Source organism: Aplidium turbinatum, chromosome 11 (assembly GCF_918807975.1).
Source record: "Aplidium turbinatum chromosome 11, kaAplTurb1.1, whole genome shotgun sequence".
Classification (NCBI taxonomy): domain Eukaryota; kingdom Metazoa; phylum Chordata; class Ascidiacea; order Aplousobranchia; family Polyclinidae; genus Aplidium; species Aplidium turbinatum.
Genome location: NC_137482.1, coordinates 16,658,657 through 16,682,693, shown reverse-complemented (window position 1 = coordinate 16,682,693; position 24,037 = coordinate 16,658,657). Strand labels below are relative to the sequence as shown.

The window sequence follows — 24,037 nt, the reverse complement described above, 5'->3', positions numbered from 1 at the left end:
AGTCAGGTTTTTCCTTTAGTATCCCTTTAACAAGTCGGTATGGGAACTTTGATTGATTGATTGATTGAATCTTTATCCTCGGACTGGGAAAGCTTCTTGCAGAGCTTAATCCTGGCAGTTTCGCATACTTGTAGAGGCTTTGAATCACTGACGCAGGCCCGGTCACCGAGATTGACAGAGTGAAGTTTCCGATTGTTGAAGTCTTGTTGCCGGGGAACTATTCCATCCATTAGATGCCGCTGAATGGAGAGCAGTCCTTAACGTGCGTTGCTCAAGCGCACACCCCGAGAGTCGAACTTGTGTAACTTTGCATTGTGTACATTAATTGCATATTTCAAACAGCTACCTATGTTCCTGTTACTGACAAATAAAACATTGATTGATTGATTGAACAAACGGAAATTGTTGTGTCACTGGACTGCATTCGTATTATTTGATTATTATTCACGTTCCCCTCGATTGGCTTGAGCAATAAGCATGCATTCATGCTGGACGATGGAAATCGAGTAGAAGGTGACAGAGATTGAATGAGGATTTTTCAGAGCGGTCACGCTTGGTAAAACGAAATAGGCCTACGTTACAATGGCTAATGGTCAGAGGTTTAGCCATGTGACACTCGCTGTCAACAGTCGTCAGAGATATGCATTTTTTGTCAAGCGTTTTGTTTTCCGGCACCCTGCTGTAGGCTAATGGAAAAGTCGAATGTTTGTTTTCACGTACGGCGTAGGCCTACATCTCAGATGTAATATGAACCATTAAAGATTAGATAAGGAGGCTCTAGGAAAAGAAGGAAAGATAACTTAAATGATAAAAGAAACAAAGTTGGACCCAGAATGATTTGGACATCAAACATCACTAAATGGACGAAATTAAGTTATGAAAAAGCAGTACGAACAGCTCATGATTGAGAACAATGGCGCATTGTATCCAACCCTCGATACGAGGAAGGAACATAATGATGATGAAGGAGGCTCACAGTGTTTTAATTTATTTTGTGCGAAAGGTATTTATTGACAAGCTGAAACCACTGAAGCAACCATTATTATAGGCCTACGCTATTTATTCGTACAGCTGTTTTAGTTTTACGTAACTTTAATCAAATTTTCATCCTCTGTTGCAGCATCATTTGACCAAGTTTTCCTGATTTAAGCTGAAATTAGCTTACTTTCAGAATCCTCAATTTTAAGATATTTTTTTTACAATTGTTTGGGAGAGCCTCCCAGACCCTTCACGGTGTGTCGCCATCGTCGAGACGACACTGTCACTGACATATGCAATAATACTCATTCACCACCCACCCGCCGAAACTTTGTGCTGGCTACACCCCTGCCTATGGTCCACAGTGACCATGGTAGACCTACCACTTATTTCCGATCTTACAAAGTCACTGAGCCAAAGTCTATCTTTCTTTTGTCAGAGCCATAAATGTATCTATAACTAGGCAAAAACTAAGTCCATTAAAAAATACAATGAATCGATTGTTAAACTTTCGTTTTAATTTTAATAACCACATGAAAAAAGGACTCAAAGGAATAGAAAATCACTTGTATAACAATTATCGTTAAGACTCCTTTATTTAAAAAAAAATTATACACAACATTTTTAATATGAAAAAAACCTGTTGAACTTGAAGCCTTACATCTTATCAGAAATGCAAAAGTAATACGTTTATAGGCCTATGAGTTGCGGAACAAACATATCAGAAAAGTTCCCATTCAGTCTAACGACGTTGAAGCAACAAAGCAAAGGCAACTTTTACTAGCAAGGAAACAAGTATCATACCCTTGATGATGTGTACTTCAGACAGTAAAGCAGTCGTTTTTTACATTGATTTACCGTTGTAATCGCTCAGTCAACGTAAAATAACTGATTTGTTGTCGTCTGGGCAATGAGCATGTGGGCTACCATAGTTTCTCTTGCAAACTTGCAAAATCTGATTATCCACGGCAGCAAGACAAAATTTGGTGCTGGTAAATCGTAAATGTAAAATTAAAACGTTCTTCAGTTTCTTTGAACAAACCTCAATAGTGATCGAAAGAACAGCAGCAAATGTTCCCCACTGGCAGCTTGGACATAAATTAAATTACGACAAGTTTTAATTGGTTGCACTTGTTAATAATTTTAAGAAATAGCTGGTTACTGATCCTTCGGAATTATTTCTTCCATTTGCTCAACATTTAGTTTCTTTCCCACTTCATTCTGCAAAAAAAAAATCAACTTATTCATCCAGTAAGCTTCTTATTCTATCAACTTATTTATCCAGTAAAATACGGATTTTTGTGCACAGTGTAGCAATCCAATATCACGCCAAACAAGATTTCCTTTCTAACAAGTGAACCATTCGTAATTAAAACGTATTGTATCGCTATAACAGTATTCCTTCATTCTTTTTTTGTTCTAAACGTTGATCTTCGTCAACATTTTTTTTTAAAACAATTTAAAAAATCTGTTACTTTGCGCTTTTGCATTGTTGTTGAGTTATGCGTAAAAGCGTTTGCATTGTATTTTTTTGGCAAAAACGTGGTTGCTTTCTAGTTTCGCGAGAGAAATATTTCAATGCCACTCAAAAAACAGGCTAGTAGGGGAGAGTGGGGCACAATTGGACAAAAAATAGTAAAATAGAAGTCCCGTCTATATTAAAAGTGTAACAAAATCCAACTTTTGCACAATAACAAAGTATCACACTGTTAACAAAATGAGACAGTGAAACAACACTTAGGTAATGCATATTAAATACTACAGTCGATTGAAAAAAATATTGTTTTTGTCCAAGTGTGCCCCGGTAATGGGGCACAATTGGACATTTGCAAATATTATCAATGGTTTAGAACTTTAGAAACAACAGTTTAAACCAACACAAAAGTAATCAAGAAACTGACAAGGACTCTAATAAATAGATTTTACTTGTTTATTACAGTAAAATCAGGGACGTTGCCACGGGGGAGGGGGGTATTGGAAAAGCAATTTTACCCCCCCCTAAAATTTTATCTTGTCTCCCAAAATTTTTATTTTTAATGTTATTACAACGTTTAAATGACATTGCGTTGCATGAGACCATGCAATATTAAAAGAACTACTTTTACAGTATGATCTACCATGTGTGTTGCTGTCCAATTGTACCCCAAAATTTGTGTCCAATTGTGCCCCACACACCAACATCGATTTAAAGTTGGGCAGGGACAACCTGTTCTAAAAGTCAGGTCAAAGCAAAGGTAATGAAAAGATACTTTACTGTATATGGCTTGAACAGAAAAAGAAAAAATCTTTACTTTACATAAAAAAATTACGATTAAAACAAAATCCGCTAAAAATACTTTACAGGTGCTAAAAGACTTCCCACCGCCAAACTTAATACACGACCAACACAAACTCTTAGCATTTTCATAGTACAACGACTAATGTGAAACTAATTTTTTGCCAAGGCAGGGACTTCCAGAGTTTCCAATTTTTTCTATAAAATGCGATGTCCAATTGTACCCCACTCTCCCCTAGATATGATAAAATGTCCTCTGAATAGTCATCATGTCTCTCCCACGTATGATAACACCGATTGACAGAAGTTAATTACGAACATTGATAAGTTGATAAGCTATCAAAAAGATGCACATGACGGGGCCAGTACAAATTGTACTAAAAGGAAATCACACTTTTCTGTTAGCTGCATGCATATTTGCACATGGTAGAGATGCCTTTGACGCTTTTGTTTTTGAATCAACACAAGTTTTGGTTATTGCAAATTGGAAGCTAATCCCAGTGCTATGCTTGCCCTTTTTATCTTTAGATTTGACTTGTTTTCCAGCAGAAAATACACTGTTTTCTGGCACACGCATGTACTCCCGAACATTACATACAGTGCGAAATCTTTCATCTAATTCCAGAAAGTTTATGCCAAAGCTATGGAGACGTGAAGATCTTGGCATTCTTAAGAAGATTTAGGAGTCAAGAGTTAAATAATTATGGCCCAGCTCCAAAAGTCTAATCTATACTTATTGATTTCCAAACTCTCTTCTCTTGGATTTCATCATTTGCTTGTTTCCATTTTGAGGACTTCTCTAAGTAATCACTGTGACCAGTAGAGTCTTTCAACGTTTTTGTGACGTAATCATGCTTCCATACTGATCCTACATTTTATTTATAAGACTTCGCTTGCCAGCAAAATTTTAGAAACACAACATGTCTGAAATATCGAAGAAATACTAAGTATTGCGCATAAATTAATAATAAAATCGAGTGTAAAATTATGATTTCTTTCACCATACCATGTGAGTGACAACGTTCCGAGGGTACGGGATTCCACCGAGTAATTCACATTTTTCAATGTGTTGCCTTTCCGGATCGCCAGCCACAATGACTGGCTTATCTGGATCGCTGGCACTCAAGTTACGTTGAGTATCCATAAAGTCTTGCAGTCGACCGTCGAAGCCAGGACAAAACGCTTTCGGATCTACAGCTATGAAACATTGGCCCTAGAAAACAGAAAATACTTATGAAGCAAAATGTAGTTAGAACATATCTGCTAAAAAGAATAATTGTTAAGGAAACAAAGTGAAGTTTAGTTTGAATTCTTCTTCTTCAACAGCTTAATCATATTTGATTAACTGTGGCCTCCCATATGAACTCCCTCCATTTTGCTCTGTTTTTTGTTTTTGCTAGTACTTCTGGCATACGGTACTTTTTGTTCCAGTAATTTGTTTGATGTCAAAATATTTAATTTTTTGTTGCCCAGGGCTTTGTTCGTTTGCCTTGCACTTTTGAATTAGAGCAACCTGTATGTACAGGCCTTGCCAACGTGCAAGCTTTCAAGTTTGACTGTAGACTGACATGCTACGCTTGATAGCAGGCAAAGCCGCCAGTTCACATTGTTAGTCTGGGTAGCAGTAAATACAGTCTTTGTGTATATTTTGAGCTACCGTTAGGCCACGATGCAAATATTGAACTCGATGCTGGAAATCCAAAGAGGACTTGGTAACAATGAGAGATTTTGCCAGTCCGCTCCAATAGCTCAGTCGGCGCTGGTTCGACTCGCGGGGTGTGCACTTTAGGCTTAGCAACGGATTTCTAGAACCGCTCTCCATCCAGCGGCACAAAGTGAATGAAACAATCAGACAAGAGCACTTGAACAAGGGAAACTTTAATCTGTCAATCTTGGAAAACGGGCTTGCGTCGGTGGTTCAAACCCCTTACAAGTGTGCAAAACGGCCAAGATTAGGCTCTCTAAAAAGATCTCTCAGTCCAAGGATAAAAATTCGTGTAATCAATCCATCTTAAAAGAGAAACCAAGAGTTTTGCAGTAGTTTGATATTCAGTGATCCCATTTTGGCAGTTTGGTTTTTCGTAGCTACCATTTCAAGATATGTAAAGCAGAGTTGGGTCAATTACAATTATAATTAAATGTAATCAATTACACACTTTCATGTAATTGAGACTTTTCGTTGTTGTGTAATTGTAATTATAAAAGTAATTTAAAAAAAAATTGGTCCAAATGACAACTAAATTTGACAAGTTGCACGCATGATATCAGTACTGTTGTTGAGCCGCCAGTTGGAGTTAGAAAAAACTTCTGCATTGCAAGAAAATTTTTACGAAATGCAATTCTACTTGTTTTTGATGAATCAATCTTTCAAAATTATCGATAAACATAAATATTGAAACATTTAATTTTTATAACTGAAACATGTAATTAACGAACAAACAATGTCATTGTAATGTGATTAAGCTAAAAATTATGCAACCTATCCACCTCTGATGTAAAGTGCATTTAGCATAGAGTTTGTACGGTAATCAAAGTTATTGTATACCAGGAGTGTCCAAAACCCGGCACGCGATACATTTTTGTATGGCCCGCGCCGGTTGTCGCACAATGTGTTATTTTTAGCCCACAGACAAACACAGAAATCATAACAATTCAACTTGCATTTTTAAAGATTAGTGAAGAGAGTATTTCTCACAGACAAAAGCCATGCGAGTATTGTAAAGATACAGTCGAGCATTCATTCACTTTCTTGCTAGCAATTTAAATGACCGGTTTCGAGATTTTTTCGCAGTTGTAAAGGGCTTATTGCTATTCGCTTATTCTGCTTGAACCTTCATGAGGCTCGAACTCACGTGCCGCTAATAATTTTAATTAATAATTAAGCCTCTTCCAATAATAAGCTCACCTGCAGCTAATAATAATAACTAATAATTAAGCTTCTCTGCGACGCCGAAGCGACAGTGACATCTTTCTCGCCCGCCTTTTTACCAGCTTCTGGATAAAAACAAATTTGCAGAAATGCTAAAGTTTGCAAAGAAAATGTTGAGTCTGTTCGGTTCAACATATTTGTGTGCACAGATGTTCTTGGTTATGAACTTGAACAAGATCCGTTTGTGATCAAAGCGGTGCGACTACTTGGAATTTTACGCCTTTCTGCCACTAACCTCGAACCAGACTTGACCTAGGCATAGAAATCAAGACGTCAGTTTCATCCTTCACACTAACATAGCTGTGTTTTACAAAGTTTCTGAATGTGCTAATTTCCGGTGGAAAAGCAGATAACTTATCACATCCCGTGATATGTAGCCTATATAACAAAATACTTAAGCCTGCATAGTGCTATATTGTATGAAAATGACATTAAATAACACCATATCACTATATGCAATTCTTTTTACGCAAAAAAAGATTGTCAGAGGCTGTTGGCCCGCGGGCATTTCTGCATTATCAAATTTGGCCCGCCTTGGAAAATTTGGACATCCCCGTTGTATACCTATCCAACCTTCGAATTTGGTGTAAGGAATCGGCAATTGCCAAAGTAATGGAACAAAATGTGCATTCGACGGCAAAAAAAAATGCCGAAACAAATTTTAAACTTGTGTTGATCACAAAAACTCAACCACAAATCAACTATTTTTTACTCTGATTTAATACATGCAAATGTTGAATCAACATAAAAAACGGGTGGTGTCGCCAGCAATTGTTTTGCTGAAGCGAAAAAGCGTGTTCACTAATGCTAAAGGAGAACTGTAATTCCTGAAGTAAGCGGTCGTCGACATAGTCGTAGAGCCAGCGACAACTCACCAGGTACATTAAAGCTACTATCCAAGTCAGCAAATGAGATCTTCAGCTAACATCGGAGTTGCTTGGTCATCGCTTGCTATAAACTGAATCTGCTGACATGTGACATGCCCAGTTTCGGCCTGCTCAGTTGTTACTTGCTCTAGATAAGTTTCATCGTTTGCCAACTTCATGTTGCTAGCTCAGTGGTCACTTTCTCAAATCTCAACTGCCATTTGCTCAGTTCACAACTGCTGACTTGTAAAATGTAGGAGTCTGGTCGACGTCATTAAAATCTACTGGAGAACACCGCCTTGAAAAAAGATCAAAACCATTGAATTCAAACAAAACTAGGCCAGTAAAATGTGCGATTAAGACTCCCCATGATGTTATTGTTCAAAGCACAGATACTCGTAATGCATGGGAATTAAATCGAAAGATGATAAAAAAAAATGTTTACACAACCAGTCAAAGTTGCCGTTTAACAATTCAAAAATAGTTACGTGCAAGTTGCTGTTAAAACGATGAAGATCATTGCCGTTGGTAGTGGGTGTATCGCTTTTGACTTTTCGGAGCATATTTAGTTGCTTTCTTAATTTTCTCGTGTTTCTATTCTGTTAATATTGTTATTTATATAGCAGTGGCCTGCATTAACGACCTCTGTTACCGCTATTATTACCCAGCCAACTTTACATCATTGTTTCATGCGGCCGCTAAGTGTTGAGATGGACTGTAGCAATCATGGAATGTTACGTAATAAGAATCAGTGGCGGCTCGTGCCATAGGGCTGCAGCCCCACCTGAAAGAAAGAGAAGAGGTAAGATATGTTTTACCTTGTGTTTGTCCGACCCGCTTATTTTTTTCACTTAAGAATTGGGGAACGAAAATTAAAATATTAGAAGTTTCGTTTGGCAACACCAATTTTGGGCAAACGTCTTTGCAGCCCGAGATTCTGGATTTCAAGCGCTCTGATTGGCTAAAAATTATCCTTGAAGCTCCACCTCTTTTGGTATTTTACAGCAATTTTTGAATCTGTTGGGGCTGCATGAAAAACAGCCCCACCTCACCGAATAACTTTACAAACTTTTTAAAGTTAGTTTTTACTTCGCAGAGTTGCGATGAGCCATGAATGTAGAAGTGTTAGCTGTAGAGTTAGGGTATTCAACAGGTTATAGGAAGTGCTAAGGCATCTCAAAATCACTTGAACCTTGTATGCAACGGTTAGGTTAATCAAGACTAAGCTCAATACTAGTAAAGTTTGTCTCCAAAGCAATACTGTTAGTTTTTTTTAAATACAGCTTAGGAATACATCAACTTTTCAACAAAGTTTGAATGCATTTTTTCAAAAGTTGGGAAAAAAAACAGGCTCAGAACGCACCAAATTTAATGCGACTTTTCAAATTTTGCTGGGGGGAGACCCCCTGAGATATCGTTTGCAGCCCCACCGCTCACAAACAGCACCAGCCGCCACTGATAAGAACAATTATATTATACACGCAAAAATCAAAAAAATTGATAGCTGAAACAGCTCTTTTTGCTTACTGAGTGGTAAATGATTTTTTTCCAAAAAGCAGTTATTTTGTCTCGTGAGCTTTGTATCGTGCGCAACAAGGGCATAGGCTGAAGCTTAAAACCGACAAGAAATGATTAAATTTGAAAATGCACTTTGAATCATAGCACAGAAACGTGTCCAAAATGTTTACTTCGGCAATTGCCAACGCCATTTCACAATTCGTAATTTCACGCAACGATTTTGCCACAGTGAAATATGCTGACTTCGAAGGCTGCCTACGTGACTCCAGTCATTATGTTAAGCTTGCGGGTAGGCAAAACCATGGCTGTGGAATCGTGTGAAAAATATACCACTTCTACTCCTCAATTTATAACTGGCCACTCCGACTCCACCTTCAGTAATGCCAGATTTTTGAGGGTTGCCAGATTTTTTTCATTTAGTTTCACTTAAGTTGTGATCGAACAAACAATCCTATTTTGTGGTAAAGTGTTAGAGTGCAATACGGAAAAGAAACAATATACTGAAAACGAAATGCAAACAAAATTTTTATTGTTAATCGTTTTGTATGAAGCCTGAGTCGGCTTTTTTTAACAACGTCGACTCCGTACACTCTAAAATCCCACCGACTCCGACTCCACAGCCCTGGGCAAAACCTGTTAGTAGAACTATGTTTTGAACATTAAGAGATCAAAGCTAAAAGAAAGCGGTGGGCGCACTGAACTAGCAAACAGACACTGCACGAAACATAAACTCTTGGCAAGAAGCACCAGGTATGGATGCGTGCTATGCGGTTTTACAAACAAACCTCTTTTGTCAAAATGTGGCGTCGAAGTACAGTATATCGATATCGTAAACTTATGAGAAGTTTCACTGCAATTTAATTTCAAGTAAAAATGCAAGATTCGTACCAAATCTGCAATTCTTTCAGTGGTTCCCCACTTACGAATATTTTGCCCATAAGTGGCTCCGCTAAGAATACCGCACATCACTTCAACCATCATTCCAAGACCATAACCTAAAAAAATTGTAACACTGTAAAAAAACGCACCAACATAACAGCAGTGTTATTCTTCGTGTAAAATTTACCCAAATTGTAGCTTTTTAACACGGTAAGGTAGTGAAACGACTCTAGTTTTCTCGACTTAAAAGAATCAATAATCTCCAAATGTCAAACTAAAAGAAATAGTAGCCTATATGAAAACAGCATCAGATACCTTTGTATCCTCCAGAAACCTCACTTCCACCAAGAGGCAACAATCCTCCGTGATCTAGAACCTCTGACGGGTTGTTGGTTTCTCTCCCATGTTTGTCTGCTCCCCATCCACTTGGCATCATTTCTTCTTTTCTGAAAAAATTTATGTTTTGCAACCTGCCCCAAAATGAACTCTAACCTTGCAGCGTGTCTCTGTAACAGTCACCCGAGAACCCTTAAGCAAAACATTTACACCGGAAAGACAAAAGCTACAGCTAGAACATTTGAGGTGATGAGATAGCACAAACACCAGCAAAACGACCATAAAATGCTCCCGTGGCGTTATGGACCCCATATTATAGAATATCCCATGGCCAAGTTTTAAAGGCCATGAGCGATCTGATCCGTCACAAGCCACTCGGATCACAAGTTGCCCAATTGAAGTTTTTCTAAAATACAGGAACGCAACAAGAATTTTGTATTACAATCACAGAAAACATTTCGGAAAGTGTCTTGTCTTGTTCATGGAAAAGGATTCAAAGTATGAGCAAGATATCCAAATTCATAAAAGAGTTAAAGAAACTCAATAAAACATGTCATGGCAAAAAGATAGTATTCAAAGAGAGTTAAGAACTTTAATACTTTTTAATACCCTGTTCCTTTATTTGATTCGTAATCGTGCTTAGTTGTGCAGAATTTTCGATGTGTGGCGCTGATAAACCACTGTAGCTTATGGTTATCGTACAGCAATTTTGGTTGGTTATTTATGACAATATTAAATACTATGCTAACCAACTATTCTATATTCAAACGTAAAAAATATAAAAATAAGCAGGTCAATCCATGCGCAACTATGACCAGTCATGGTGGAGACAACCATGAAACAGTTTATGAATTAAAAGAGTGCTATACTAACCAATTATAGCTTCAATTGTCAAATTTGGTTAAACATTAAAGGGTAGTTTTTCACATAAACAAAAACAGCCATTGCATTCTATAGCGAATTAATTCATTTTAGCTCGCACCTATCACACACTTCAACTTTTCCATAGGCAACCGTGGTTGTCGCCATGTCCAACACAAAAGCATCACCATCTTTGCCAGGGGCAGCGCAGCTCATGGGGTTCGTCCCGTAAGACATCTCGTTACTTCTCGTTGTAAAAACACAGGGAGTGGTATTTGAAAAACAGAATCCCTTTGCAAAGAAGAGAACTTTAAAAACAGAACGAGACTGTTCACAAACCATCTAATGTAAACACATGTTAAGCTCACTGTTTAAGCGATTTATACAGTAAGAAAAAAAGAAACTGTATGTGAGAAACATTGAAAGGCATCAATCATGTGAAATCAAATTCTTCATATAGCATTCCAAAACATTTTAACTTGGTTGTGTTACAGGTTTAAGGCTTTTTTGGTTTCATACTAAATTTTTTTTCGCTTTATACAAATGACGACCAAAGGTTCTCCAACCAAGTGCCACGGCTTGTTTTGGACAGAGGAAGGGCCAGTGGCGTAGCCAAGGGGGGGTTTTTGGGGGTTACAACCCCCCCCTTTGGCACGCGTGTGACGTCACGATATTGAGAATGATGCTTTCAGTCTAAAAAAATTTGCTTAATTTTAAACAAAATTGCATTAAAAGAGCAAGTTTTGCCAATGCCAAACATTTTAGCCAGGAATTAGCAACAAGAAAACATAGAGACTTAGCTTTATTTCCGAAAAATGCCGAAGAAAACATGATCTTATCCTTTTGCTATGCCACCAGACACCACCATTTTACAAGAATATTCGTAACTACATTTTTGTTGAAAATGCTCTCAGAATGCACCAAATTCAAAGTAATTTTTCAAAATTTTCTGGGGGAGGCCCCCCAGACCCCCCGCCGTTGGGTCGTCAAAACCCCCCCCTTTCAAAATTACTGGCTACGCTACTGGGAAGGGCTATATTTGATCTGCAAAGCTTTTAGTTGCAAGGCAGTTGCAGGAAAACAAACAACGAGACAAAATTACAAGTGAGCCGCAAAAGTCACGGAATGGCCCAATTCAGAAATGTCCCAATTCCAAGAGAGCCGATGAAGAAATACTGTTTCATAGAATCACTTTGACCTTCAGGGATTGTAGCTGTAGGCCTACTTAATATTGGCACTCACTCCGGATTGATGAAAAGGCTACCATTTTTCAAGTTTAACATGGAGACCGAAATTTGTTTCGAAATGGCCTGTTTCGGCGAATCAAATTCGGAGACATCCTGTTTCAGTGAGAACCGATTCGGAGAATTTGTAGGAATTATTTGGGCAGGCGGTTTTTGTGTTTACCTTTCCATACCCATGCAAAAGGTTAGACAATTGACTTAACACTGGTCAACAAGAAATTTTTACAAAACAAACAACCATTTCCAACAATCATTTCCAAGGAATTCTGGTGCCCAAGTAAGTATTTCAATACTAATACGCAGCCAGGCTAGGCTTGGTCAAAACTAGTATTGTTTTTGGAAGCTTAAACTGTATGTACAAGGTCGTTTTCAAGTTGCTGTATTTTTGTTATTAGCATAGCTGGTAAGAGCGACTGCAACAAGTATGGGTTCTAGACCAAGTAGCTCAAGAAGAGGTTGATTGAACATTGAAACAAATTTTTACTTCATATGCGGAGAGTAGGTACACATTTACCTTCTGATTCTGTTGGTTGGTTTTGAATCTTTATCCTCGGACTGACAAAGCCTTGATAGGTTAATCCTGGTAGTTTTGGATACTTGTAGAGGCTTTTGACACAGGGCCCGTTACCGGCATTGGCAGAGTGAAATTTCTGCTTGGTGAAGCGTTGTTGCCGGGGAATTATTCCATCCATTAGATGCCGCTGAATAGAGAATAGTCCTTAGAATGCGTTGCTCAAGCACACACCCCGAGAGTCGAACCAGCGCCACTTTTACAGCTGTCCACCAGCCACAAGCTTGCCTGGACTAATAAAGTTAAATTATTACGTTTTAAGAAAACGATTGCCAGATTCGCCACTGATATGTCAACTGTGGTAATGATTCACGCGTAACAAAGTATGGATGGGAATTTTGAATTGGATCTTTGCATGTATGTCTTAAACCATTACGGCTTTGCCACCTTTTCCTTTTGTTGGTTATATCACTGTATTTTATTTCCACAATATCTTCTGCATTCCGACAGAAGAAAAATAAATATCCACAGTGTACAACCGCAAAAAAATGTACGTTTTAATGGTGAGGCTATAATCTGTTGTAGCAAACAAAAAATTGACTTTATTTTATGTTTACTCCATTCCCTATGGCGGAAATATGTCGAATCGGATTCGATGTAGGCCTAAGTAGGCTTTTCTAGCAGGCCTCTAAGCTTGTTTATTTTTCCCGAGTAGGCAAGGTTTACCACTACCAGAGCTGCTTCCTGGTGGCCAAATTCTCGCGCCCGGCAGCCAAAACAAAAAGAGATAAAGGTGAGTCCCATACTTGATCCAAGTATCGGGGGATGAGAAGATAAGGTGCTCTTTACACTAAGGCTTTGGCATTAAAGAGAGTAGGATGGCCTGTTCCTTTCTCTCGGCCGCCTTTCTTTCAGCAACCACGCCCACACAATTTATTACATTCTGGGTAGAGGTGAATGGTGTTTTTCAACAACCGGCCGGAGCCGGGAGTCGAACCAGAATTGCATAATTGGAAAGCGGGTGTCTTATCAACTGCACCATCAGTCACACAGCCAAAACAAAAAATCCTTTAAAACATTGTGTTTATAAAAGTTCGTTAATTGATATCATGTTTTTGCATTCATTCAAGGAATAACGCAAACAAGGACCTGAAACGTATTTGCAATTATATTTAAATGCACTGCTTCCCACGTAGGTGTAGAGCTAGTCTTTGAGTTTTTATAGGTCGACAACGACGCTCATACTTTGCCTTGTTGGTGAAAAAATATTGCGAACCATTGATAACTGTCTGGTGTCTATTTATTTCTTGCTGAGACTTTAATTGAAACTTTTTCACTGACACTCTACTTACTTACTGTAGTGGTTAATTGGCTGAGAGTTTATTTAAGTAACCTTTATTGTTAATCATGAAACGCTGTTTGATAAGTTCCTTTTTTTAGTTGAGCTTTTTTTGGCTGACACTTGGTTAACCTCCCTCTATTATAAGCTAATTCCTTTGGATAAACAGAGGCCGCTGTGGAATTTTAGAATTCTCCGAAAAAGGCTTTCTCCGAAATGGGATTTCTCCAAATCAAAATTTCTCCGAAATGGATTCCTCGAATAGTAGAAGACCGGATTTGTTTGGCCCTCTTGGGTTTTGTCAAATTTAATATAATAATAATTTAATATAATTTATATTAACCATTTTAAACTATGTGTCTTGCTGTTGGTTCAAAATAACTTCCGCTGGTGAGAGCTGCAAATTGGTTTTTATTCAATAAAAGTTTGTCTGAATTTCATTTTTCATGCGGACAAATTAACTATTTCAAAGCAAGAAAACATTTTCTGCAAAAGAAGCATTTTTGGTCGACCAAGGCTAGCAGACTCTACATTAGGGGTGACGAACCTTTTTACGGTCGCGGCCACTTTGTCAATTACAAATGAGTTATCGGGCCACACAACGTTTTAATCATAACCTACTATTAAATCTTTTAAAAGCGAATCAAGATATTATTCATGAAAAGTAACAAAGGGCAGATGAAAGTAATAAAACTCACACAGTTGAAATTATCTTACGCAGAACCGAAACATACAACAGTAAAAAATAAAAACAAATCAACTTGAGCAAAAAGGATGGAGCAACAGTACTAGCACTGATAATGAAGACAGTTTAACTTTCAAAGCGTTTACTTTCATATGAGTATAATTTTTTCTTTTTTGGGCTCTATCCTGCTTGCTCAAGTTGACTAAATGTTTCGACCATTATGCTCCAAAACAACAAATCAGTTAATGAAATTTCTTTTTCAAACAAACAAAAGCCCATGCGAATCATACAGCTGAAGCTATCTAATGCAGCATTGAAGCATAAAATATTAAAAAAATAACATTGAAGCATTGTATTTTTTTGCTTAGTGGGATTTTTGGAAAGTTTTTTGCTTGACTAAGCGAGTAAGCGTTCAATATTAGGTCGAACAAACGATGTGGCAATTCTCAAAATACAAGGTAAAGTTGGTGAATAGTGTTTTCACAACTTTACCTTATATATACAACAACTTTAACTTATACTTTACACAACTTTCCTATTTTCTAACTTTAAACCCTGAAAGTTAATGTTTAGGGCAAGAAAATAGCAGAGGAAAGGTGTACTCACTACTCAGTGACATAAAACAGCTTTGAGATGTCTTTTGTCTTTAATGCATGAGCGATCGTCAAATTGTTTTGCGGGCTGCACAAAATTCTTTGACGGCCGCAGGTTCGTCACCTCTGCTCTACATAAATAGTTTTTTTTTTATAAATCAAATAGCCTATCCAGGTTATGAAGAGAAACGATTGTCAAATGTTTGCTTCAATTTTAACGACCACAGCTTTTTTTCAGAATTCATTTACGTTTGTTAGATTTTATTGTAGTAAATGAACTTCTATCCAAATCCTGCGATATTTGTCTAAAGAAATATGAAATCGCTTTATTCTTGCTTCAATGTGAATTAAAAGCAGGATTGTAGTGGGTAGCCACTCGGGTGGGCTGTTTTTTTCATAAAAAACTTTTTTTTAAAAGGACATGGGTAGATCTACAAAACTAGTGTTGCCAGATGAGGAATTCTGCTGCAATTTGAGAAAACTTCAAAGCTGTTTAAGAAAAAAAAAAAATTATGGCAACACCTGTGACGAAACAAACTTTTTTCTCCAAACATTCAAAAGTTTTATTTTTAACAATTACTGTACAATAATCAAAAAAACACTGCAAAGTTTGGGTGTTCATCGGGATTGTTATCTTTTCTAGCATTAGTTTTGCTGCAACTATAATATTGGCGGAAAGAAAAAAAATTAATCAAATTCTTGATACGTTTAACAGGCTTAGCAACTCACTGTCTCGGAGGATGAAGTTTCACATAAATGTGTATTGCATAAACAATAGTCAACTTATTCTTGAACCAAAAAAATTCCTCAAATAATTTCCTTTTGGATATTTTTAAGTGATAAACCCAGGTTTTTTACCAAAAATCTCGCCTTTGCCCATAAAAACGCGGGCGGACTGGGTTTTATTGAAAAACCTGTTTTTTTTACAACCCTGATTGAAGCGATGCAAAGGTATCATGCGTATTCCGTGTACTGTGTAGGTATGTGGAATGGAGTGATAGCATTGCGCTTAGCACATTTCCTAAAAAGTTTGCCATGACTGAGGAAATGCAAAACTTATTAACTAACCAGAAATCTGACAATAAAAAAGAAACATTTAACTCCAAACGCAGCTTCAGATTGCTAAATAAAGTGCATTCGCTTGGGAATGCTCAATACACAGTAAGTTTTGAATAATCGTTTTAAACTTGCTCATTTGCTGCAACGAATCATGAACGAATGCTGCAACTGTTGGACTCTCGTGCATGATTTGGCACCCAGCCAGAATTTAAATCTTCTTTGCAACTGTATATATGTAGAAAAGGCTTGATTTACAGTTGGTTAGGTGTCAAAGTAAAGTGGTTCATTGATGCAACAAACAACAACAAAACTGTACGAAATAAAAATCTAAACACCCACCTACGACGATCGACAAGCAACAGTAAATGATACATACTGCACTGAATAGGCCTATACACTTATACAGTATCACAAAAATGGAATCAAAACTAAAAAAATATGCTACCAAGAAGGATATTTAAAGGTTTTATTTGGAAAACAAGCAAAAAAAAAAGATACCGGGCAATTTTCATGCGAAACAAAAAAAAGAGATGATTTCACACTTTGGGCATTCTCATACTTGTGTGAGGTTGTGACTTGTGACTATCTATTGTATCTAATCGTCATTCCAAGGCACAATTTTCACCACACAGGAGATCCTCCTTTCTGGGCATCTACTTGCATCCGAGTGCGACACATCAAGATGGATCCGGCCATCCTTCGGTAACATGGACGTTACCGAATTAAAACTGGACATGCACATACATAGGCTACTTGTGTGGCGCAAGATCATTTTTCTTTTCTTTGAACGTGGAAGGTTCAAATATAACTTTATGACTTGGTTACGTCAGGTACCACAAACTTTCTGGCATTATTGCTTATAAAATACTGGCACAAGAAAAATCCAGCACTAATCAGCAATTGTTTGAAATTACAAAGACAAAGTAAACAAATCTGACCACTTTCATGTCCAAAATTATGCTTCCAAAGTACAATGGATTTATGGTTATTGCAAAAATAGCACAGCAATCATCAGTGGGAAATTATACGAAGAACTAAAGCATTCCTCAATGGGAACACAGAGAACAAGACGACATTAACAATAAAGCTCACCTCTTTTGCAACTCAATTTTGCCAACAGCAACAGTAGAAGTGGCCATGTCAAGGCCAAAGTTATCTCCAGATTTACCAGGAGCAACAAAAGACAATGGGTTGGTGCCCAATGTGCACCTTTTAGCTCTTGTGCCAACAACCAAGGGAGAAGTGTTGGTCATGGACATACCCTAAATATTTGGAGAATGTACAGTTGTGCACTATGAGCAAGTTATTAGCCTTAGTATTATAGCTAGTAGTTTACATGCGCATGATCAACATCTTCTGACTTGATTTTCACTAAAAACACGATCCCAATGCAGGCCTCTAAGCTCCTTTATCTATCCAGCGACCAAGCATGGCCTATCAGAGCTTCTTCTGCCAGCCAAATTCTCACACCAGGCAAACAAAATGAAAAATCCGTTAAGAACATTGTTAATTAATATGTATCCTATTTTTGCGTTCACTCAGGTAAGTACAATGCAAATAAGGTCCTGAAACATATTTACTGGAATGGCTGTTTCGGAGAAATCCCAGTTTGGAGACAGCATTTTTAGGAGAAAACTGATTTGCTTTTTTCTTATATCTTGCGGCGGCTTTTGTCTTTTAGAGAATTTGTAGGCTAGGGATCATTCGGCAAAGCGGTTTTTGTGTTTACCTTCCCATACCCATGCAAACGAAAGTTTTTGTTTCAGTGAAGTAGATGTAAATTAGCTCATATCTTGCGAGTATAGGCTATAAAGATATCTAGCAACTTAAGCTGAGACATTTTCGCTGAGACTTTACATATTTGATTAATCATCATTGTTAATCACAAGACGGCGTTTGACAACTGTTTTATTTTTTTCACTGAAACTTTTTTCTGAAATTTTATTTGATTAACCTCTATTATAAGCTAATTTTTTTGATTAAACAGATGCCGCTGATTTTAGAAAAAGGTTGTCTCTGAATAGGGATTTCTCCAAACAGTTGCAGACCACACATTTACACTTACAGTTGTATTTAAATGCACTGCTTCCCAAATAGCCTAGGTGCACAACTGCACAGCTGTCAGCTAGTCTTCTTGTTTTTATAGGTTGATGCTCTGCCTTTTTGGAAAACTTTAATAGCAATATCTCTCATGGGCATGTGAGAGATATAGCCTTGTTTGTAAAAAAAAGGTTGCGATTAGAGAAAACAGTTTCATGTACAAAATGCAAGTGGAGAAAAAAAGTTTGAAATGCCAACGCAGTGGAGAAAATGTTGGCTTGTGAAAGCCGGCGACCAAACATGGCCTACCAGTTTTGGAGGCCACTGAACAACTTCTCGCCGCCCATGGTCCAAGGTGCTTAGAGGCCTGCAATGTCAATTCCACGTTATAGATGACAATGAAAAAGCATTTGTATTATCACAAAGCACAATTTTCAACATTTTTTTAAATATATACTTTATTTATTTTTCCATAACAAAACTTCGTTACTAAACTTTTCATCAAACTTTCTTATGATTTATCTGATGATCCAATAGGATGCGTAGTATGGCAAAACATTTGAAACAAAGTAAACAATATCACACCAAATCAGAAAAATCAATTTATTTAAATTGTCTATTTTGTTTACTTTTAGAACAATCACATACATAACCAAAACGTTGAGTACCAGATCACAACAAGGCAAAAAATCAGCATTAACAGAAATACATGATGCTGGTGATAGGAGGTCTAAAGTTTTGTGGCAGAATCAGTGTGATGCTGACAAGACCAATCTAGATGCCAAAACACAGTGTCACGCTATTCTTTCCATATAAACTCGAGTGCAAAAACCCAAAATGTAGGATCTAACTACACAAAATCATTCACAGCAATGTGTATTGTGTATCCCAACCTTTGGCACTTGGACCAGCAGGTGGCCCATGAAGCTTCTCAGCGGTCCAAAAGAGGTCCATCAATGTCATTACAATTAAATACCAATTCAAAAGCTTCTATGCAGGGCCAGCATTACTGTCAGTGTCAATTGTCAACAATCGTTGACACAGATCATGAGCATTGTTGAGTTTGTTTTATTTTTGTACATAATCATGCAGCTTGCAGACTTACAATCAAGGCTGCTAGATAGTAGGGTGTAACGCTCCGACCAACTTACTTGTTGGCTAGTTATTGTGGTTTGCGAAATGACCTAACTTGATCAATGGAAAAAAAAATTTGGAAAAAAAATATTGTTTAAGCAGGCCACGCTCCCCGTTTTTGTTGCGAAATCCCCATTACCCCACAATTTGCTATATCTCGTATTCTGGTGGAGATAGAGAGCTGCTTTTGCCACCAAAAGATGCAGAATACCAAAGTTTCTATCCGACTTATGAACATGCTACAGCCCTAAAACCTTTACTTCTTTCTATAATTGAGAAAAACTGTTTTGAGAGTAAAATCTGTCATTTTTGAAGCAAAATGCTTGTATTTCAGATCTTGGCTTGCACGATTGTCATTCAGTCATTAAAAACATAACCTTTATAAATCAAACTTGTAAGCTGTATAAGAACAGTGATGTTTTATTCAATAATGAGGCAGGAAACAATCAACACAAAACTATACAATACATGCTAGACCAGTGGTTCTCAACCGGGGGTCCGCGAAAGTTTTCGAGTTTTCAGCATGATTGATAAATTACGAAATTTAAAAATTGTTTGTGCTTTGTTTATGTATCATATTAGCTTACAGTGATTCTCAAACTGTAAGTTGCAACCCACTGGTGCGTCGTTTAAAATTGCAAAGAACATTGCACAAAGGTTTGATTTTTTAACTAAAAAATATCATATAAATGACTTAAACCTTTTAATAAAGCAATGTTGGCTATGTTCAACTTAATTCTTTTGAGACAGCAGATTGTTGATCAATGATTAACTTGGAAATGCAACTCACATATTTTGCAATGACTGTGATTATAACGAATTAATATTGATTACAAATGAAAAAAGAGAGAAATTCTTTGTAACGGTCACAAGTATTCTATTAACTTTTAATAAAATTTATAGAAAAACATCCTCAGCATATAGATTACTGATGTTTGATCCTGTGTGCCAACAAATTATAGCTCATAAGTCATAACATAATTTCATCAATCGTCAAGTGCGTTGCGAATTCAGCAAATTCTTCTCAGTGTGTTCCTTCGAAACTTATATAACATATGATTCCATAAGGAGACGCGATATACCAAAATTTCAAATAGAAATTGTTAGGGGTCTGCGACTGCTTCGAAGGCACCAAAAGGGGTCCCACCAAGACAAAAAGGTTGAGAACCACTGTGCTGGGCAAAGTACATTGTCCTGTTAATTTCTCAATGCGAATAGTATGCATTGTTAATGTAACTCTTTGTCTTTATGTCAACATCACTTGTGTCACGAATTTTTTGCTATTAATTGTTTCCTTCATGTGGCCTATCAATCGATCACAAGAAGTATTGTTGTTTCGAAACACTTCCTAATCATCCTTACTCCCTGGTGTCAGATATAGTGAAAATGCAGAAGTTGCATCCATAAATGCCGCCAGCGGACGGTTTGACCACAACAGAGCTTTGGTGTCTGCTTTATTTGCTGTTGAAATCCTAGATACATCAATGTTGGCATGCAGTGCACCCAACACAGCTGTCTTTGGGTTCAGCCATTTCTCACTGTGGTCAATGAAGCATTTCTTCGCTGGCTCAGAAGCATTACATGCTTTCATGAAGCTTCTCATTTTTAAGACAACTGATGAACCTTGTACGGCACTGGGATGCAAGTCTTTTGTCTGTTAATTTACAAACATTAGAACTCACAAGGTGTGATGATGTTGAAGCAATTTCCTCTTCACTGCCACTCATACACTCAAATTCACTGGATGATGACTTTGGCATTTCCTCTTCAAAAGATGTCTCTAATTCATCACTGTTACCAGTAAGATCAAAATCATCACTAGCGTGTTTATGGCAAGTTCTGAGAGTTCTGTTTTGTATTTGCTTCAAATGTATTTGCTTCAGACAGCCACATCAACACCACCAATCACCATGTTACGTTCTGAGCGCTGATCTAAAAGAAGTCTTAGCTCTTTTGGATGAACTCTTGAAGACATTGGACAAGAGCAAATAACCTTTGTTCTCCAATGGTCTGTGCACTGTGCAGGGGCGAAATGGCCTGTTTCGGCTAGTCCGATTCGGCTAGTCTAGTATATACATTTAAGTAATGCTGAAAGAGTTTCTATCACAGACATATTGCTGAGTATATTTTGATGTGATATTTAACACCAGCAGTTTTAAAACCTGAGGTAATTACTTAACCAGCTTAAAAAGCATTATTTTGGTGACCTGGGGAAAATTCATTATTCGACTTCTTACATCTTTGTAATCAATTTTGAGATAAACATCATAAAATTTTGTATACCAGTGCACAGTGCTGTATATTGGTGAAGGAAACTTGTAAAATTATACTGATTCAATTCTGTGAAAAAGTTTGAGAACAACAATACTGTCTTCTGTTCAATGACTGTACTAGTTACACAGTTGTGAGTTTGAATAAAGGCTATCTGTAATGGCTGAATGACATTCATCTAAGCCATGACCTGAAATACAAGCATTTGGTTACGAAAGATGCAAATTTTACTGTCAAAAACAGTTTTTCTCAATTATAGAAAAAACTAAAGGGTTTAGGGCTATGGTACATTCATAAGTTGGATATAAACTTTTGTATTCTGCATCTTTTGGTGGCAAAATTAGCTCTCTACCTCCATCGTGGGATGAAATATAGCAAATAGTGGGGTTGTTGGGGTTTCGCCACAAAAATGGGGAGCGTGGCCTGCTTAAATGATTTTTTTTTTCAAAAATTTTTTCCCCCTTGATCAAGTTAGGTAATTTTGCAAACCACAATAACTAGCCAGTAGCAATTTGTAAAAAAAGTGTGTAAAGTGTTACACCCTACTAGATAGGTTCAGAGTGTGGTAACAATTGCTTAAAGATCGATTAGAATTTCAGTACCGTACTTTATTCTTATAAAAATTTTACCGTTGCGTTCAACACCTTGTAGTTCTGTCAATTATTCTAAGGCTGTTTAAAACAAATTAATTAGTATATACATTTTGTATATATCAACACAAGATTGTTGGTCTTAAAATAATTTTTTATTGAAAAAAATTGTTACATTTCAACTAAAAAAAAACATCTCTAACAGTCCCACATAATCTTCGATAATATTTTGTCCATTGATAAACTATTGATTGTTATTTGTAACACTGTAAAATACCGTACCAGTATAATTCAAACTGGGAAAATTGATAAAAGCCTTGCCCAACATATTGTGTTTAGTAGCTTAACTGCTTGCAATAGTTTAATTTTATTTGTCGTCACATGCAAAACTAAAGTTTATATTCTATATCACACAAATAAAAACATGCACGGTGCATAAAACTAAAACACACACTATTTCTCATAAATACTGTAGATGGGTGCTTGTGAAAAATCATAGGTTGATGCAAACCAACAGAAACAGCATGACAAAACAACATACTAACCGACTAACAAGTATGTACTACTGATGAAAGTAATTGATCTTTTTGTCACAAACATTGCTGCAAAAAATCAATGAAAGTCATTGTAAGTTGTAACAATACCGTACATTGAAAACGCTCATTCAGCAAAGCAGGTTACAAGAAAAACAGATTTCCTCTCCTGCAAAATCTTAACACACACACAGGTCAGTATGGCACGATAACTCGATATATGTGATTAACTGTTTGTAAACAGGTGTACTTCACTGTTTTGTCAGCGGAAATTATGTTGAACCAACAGCTGCTAACTGTATGTGAAATAGTGAGTGTTGACATATTGACCTATTGACCATACTTAGAAAGAAAGTTGAAATATAATTAAGTATTGCAAAACTCACAATGAGACCTTCATTAGAAGCCATCAGAGCATAGTAACCAGCAATGCTGTAGTGATTTGACTGTCGAGCTGCCACCCAACCCACGCCGCATTCTTTTGCTTTCTAGAAATGGAGACAAACCGTGAATTGTTTTCAATTATAGATAATGTACTTAAGTTAATAATCCATCAAATGAAAACAAAACTTACTTTTATAGCTAATTTCATACAACATTTTCCAACTGCTGGTCCCAGAAGATTTCGACCATCCACCATAGCTGTAGCTGCAGTTTCTTTTTCGATCACAGGTTCACCTTCAGTGCTTGTTATTCCCGTTCGTAAATCATTCACATACATTTCTATAACCGCACAAGGTACCAAAAGTCAACCCAATTACTAAAATTGATGTAGGCCTACTGTATTTCCAAGAAAAAATTTAAGTTGTTGTATTATGACCTAGTCTACAGTACGAAACTTATTACGTTTGATTGATTATTGTCCAATTAGAGCGTGCTTCTGTCACCAACCATTTCAATAAATACAACTCCCTTAAAAAAGTAACAGCTCAACACAAAAATGGTCATACTACAAAGTGACTCAATCGGCAAAACAGTCTAATAAGCTAAAAGTGGCAAAATGACATGGACCTTGCAAAATGCAGCTGAGCAATACACACAAAAGTTGCCTGGCGCGTCTTACCTTTATGTTTATTTGGCATGAACTCGCAAAATTTTTATGTTACGATTGAGTTAGCTCCACAACCCTTTTTTATAAGCTTGAAGTGTTAAGTGTTAGTACGGACCACATACACATAACAATTTGCAAGACTCACCAAGCCTGTTGAGTCCATGACTGAAATGACCACGTTGATCAGCAGTGGCGAGCAAATCAGCCATGTCGCTGGCATGGGAATCAGATGCTCCAGCAGCTGTTATACATTCCTTTATAAACCGTTTAGTCACATGTATGGGAATACAACTAATAGTAGCTTTAGTAGACATGTTGTAATGGTTTGAAAGTAGATAAACGGCA

At 37.1% G+C, this 24,037-nt stretch overlaps 1 protein-coding gene across 2 annotated transcripts; it reads right to left on the bottom strand.

The window, feature by feature from the left end:
• Positions 1 to 1,476: 1,476 nt before the first annotated feature.
• Positions 1,477 to 24,034, bottom strand: LOC145779302 (putative oxidoreductase YjmC). 2 transcript variants are annotated; one of them, XM_082590849.1, is made up of 8 exons: positions 23,838 to 24,034; positions 23,216 to 23,364; positions 23,028 to 23,129; positions 17,166 to 17,335; positions 9,761 to 9,891; positions 9,455 to 9,561; positions 4,260 to 4,466; positions 1,477 to 2,199 (listed from the first exon to the last, which is right to left on the bottom strand). In XM_082590849.1, exons 1-8 carry the CDS (start codon positions 24,004 to 24,006, stop codon positions 2,137 to 2,139), a joined length of 1,098 nt encoding a protein of 365 aa, XP_082446975.1. In that variant the 5' UTR covers positions 24,007 to 24,034; the 3' UTR covers positions 1,477 to 2,136. The 2 variants fall into 2 exon arrangements, with proteins under 2 accessions (XP_082446975.1, XP_082446976.1); XM_082590850.1 differs by lacking the exon at positions 17,166 to 17,335 and adding an exon at positions 10,764 to 10,933.
• Between the last annotated feature and the right edge of the window lie 3 nt (positions 24,035 to 24,037).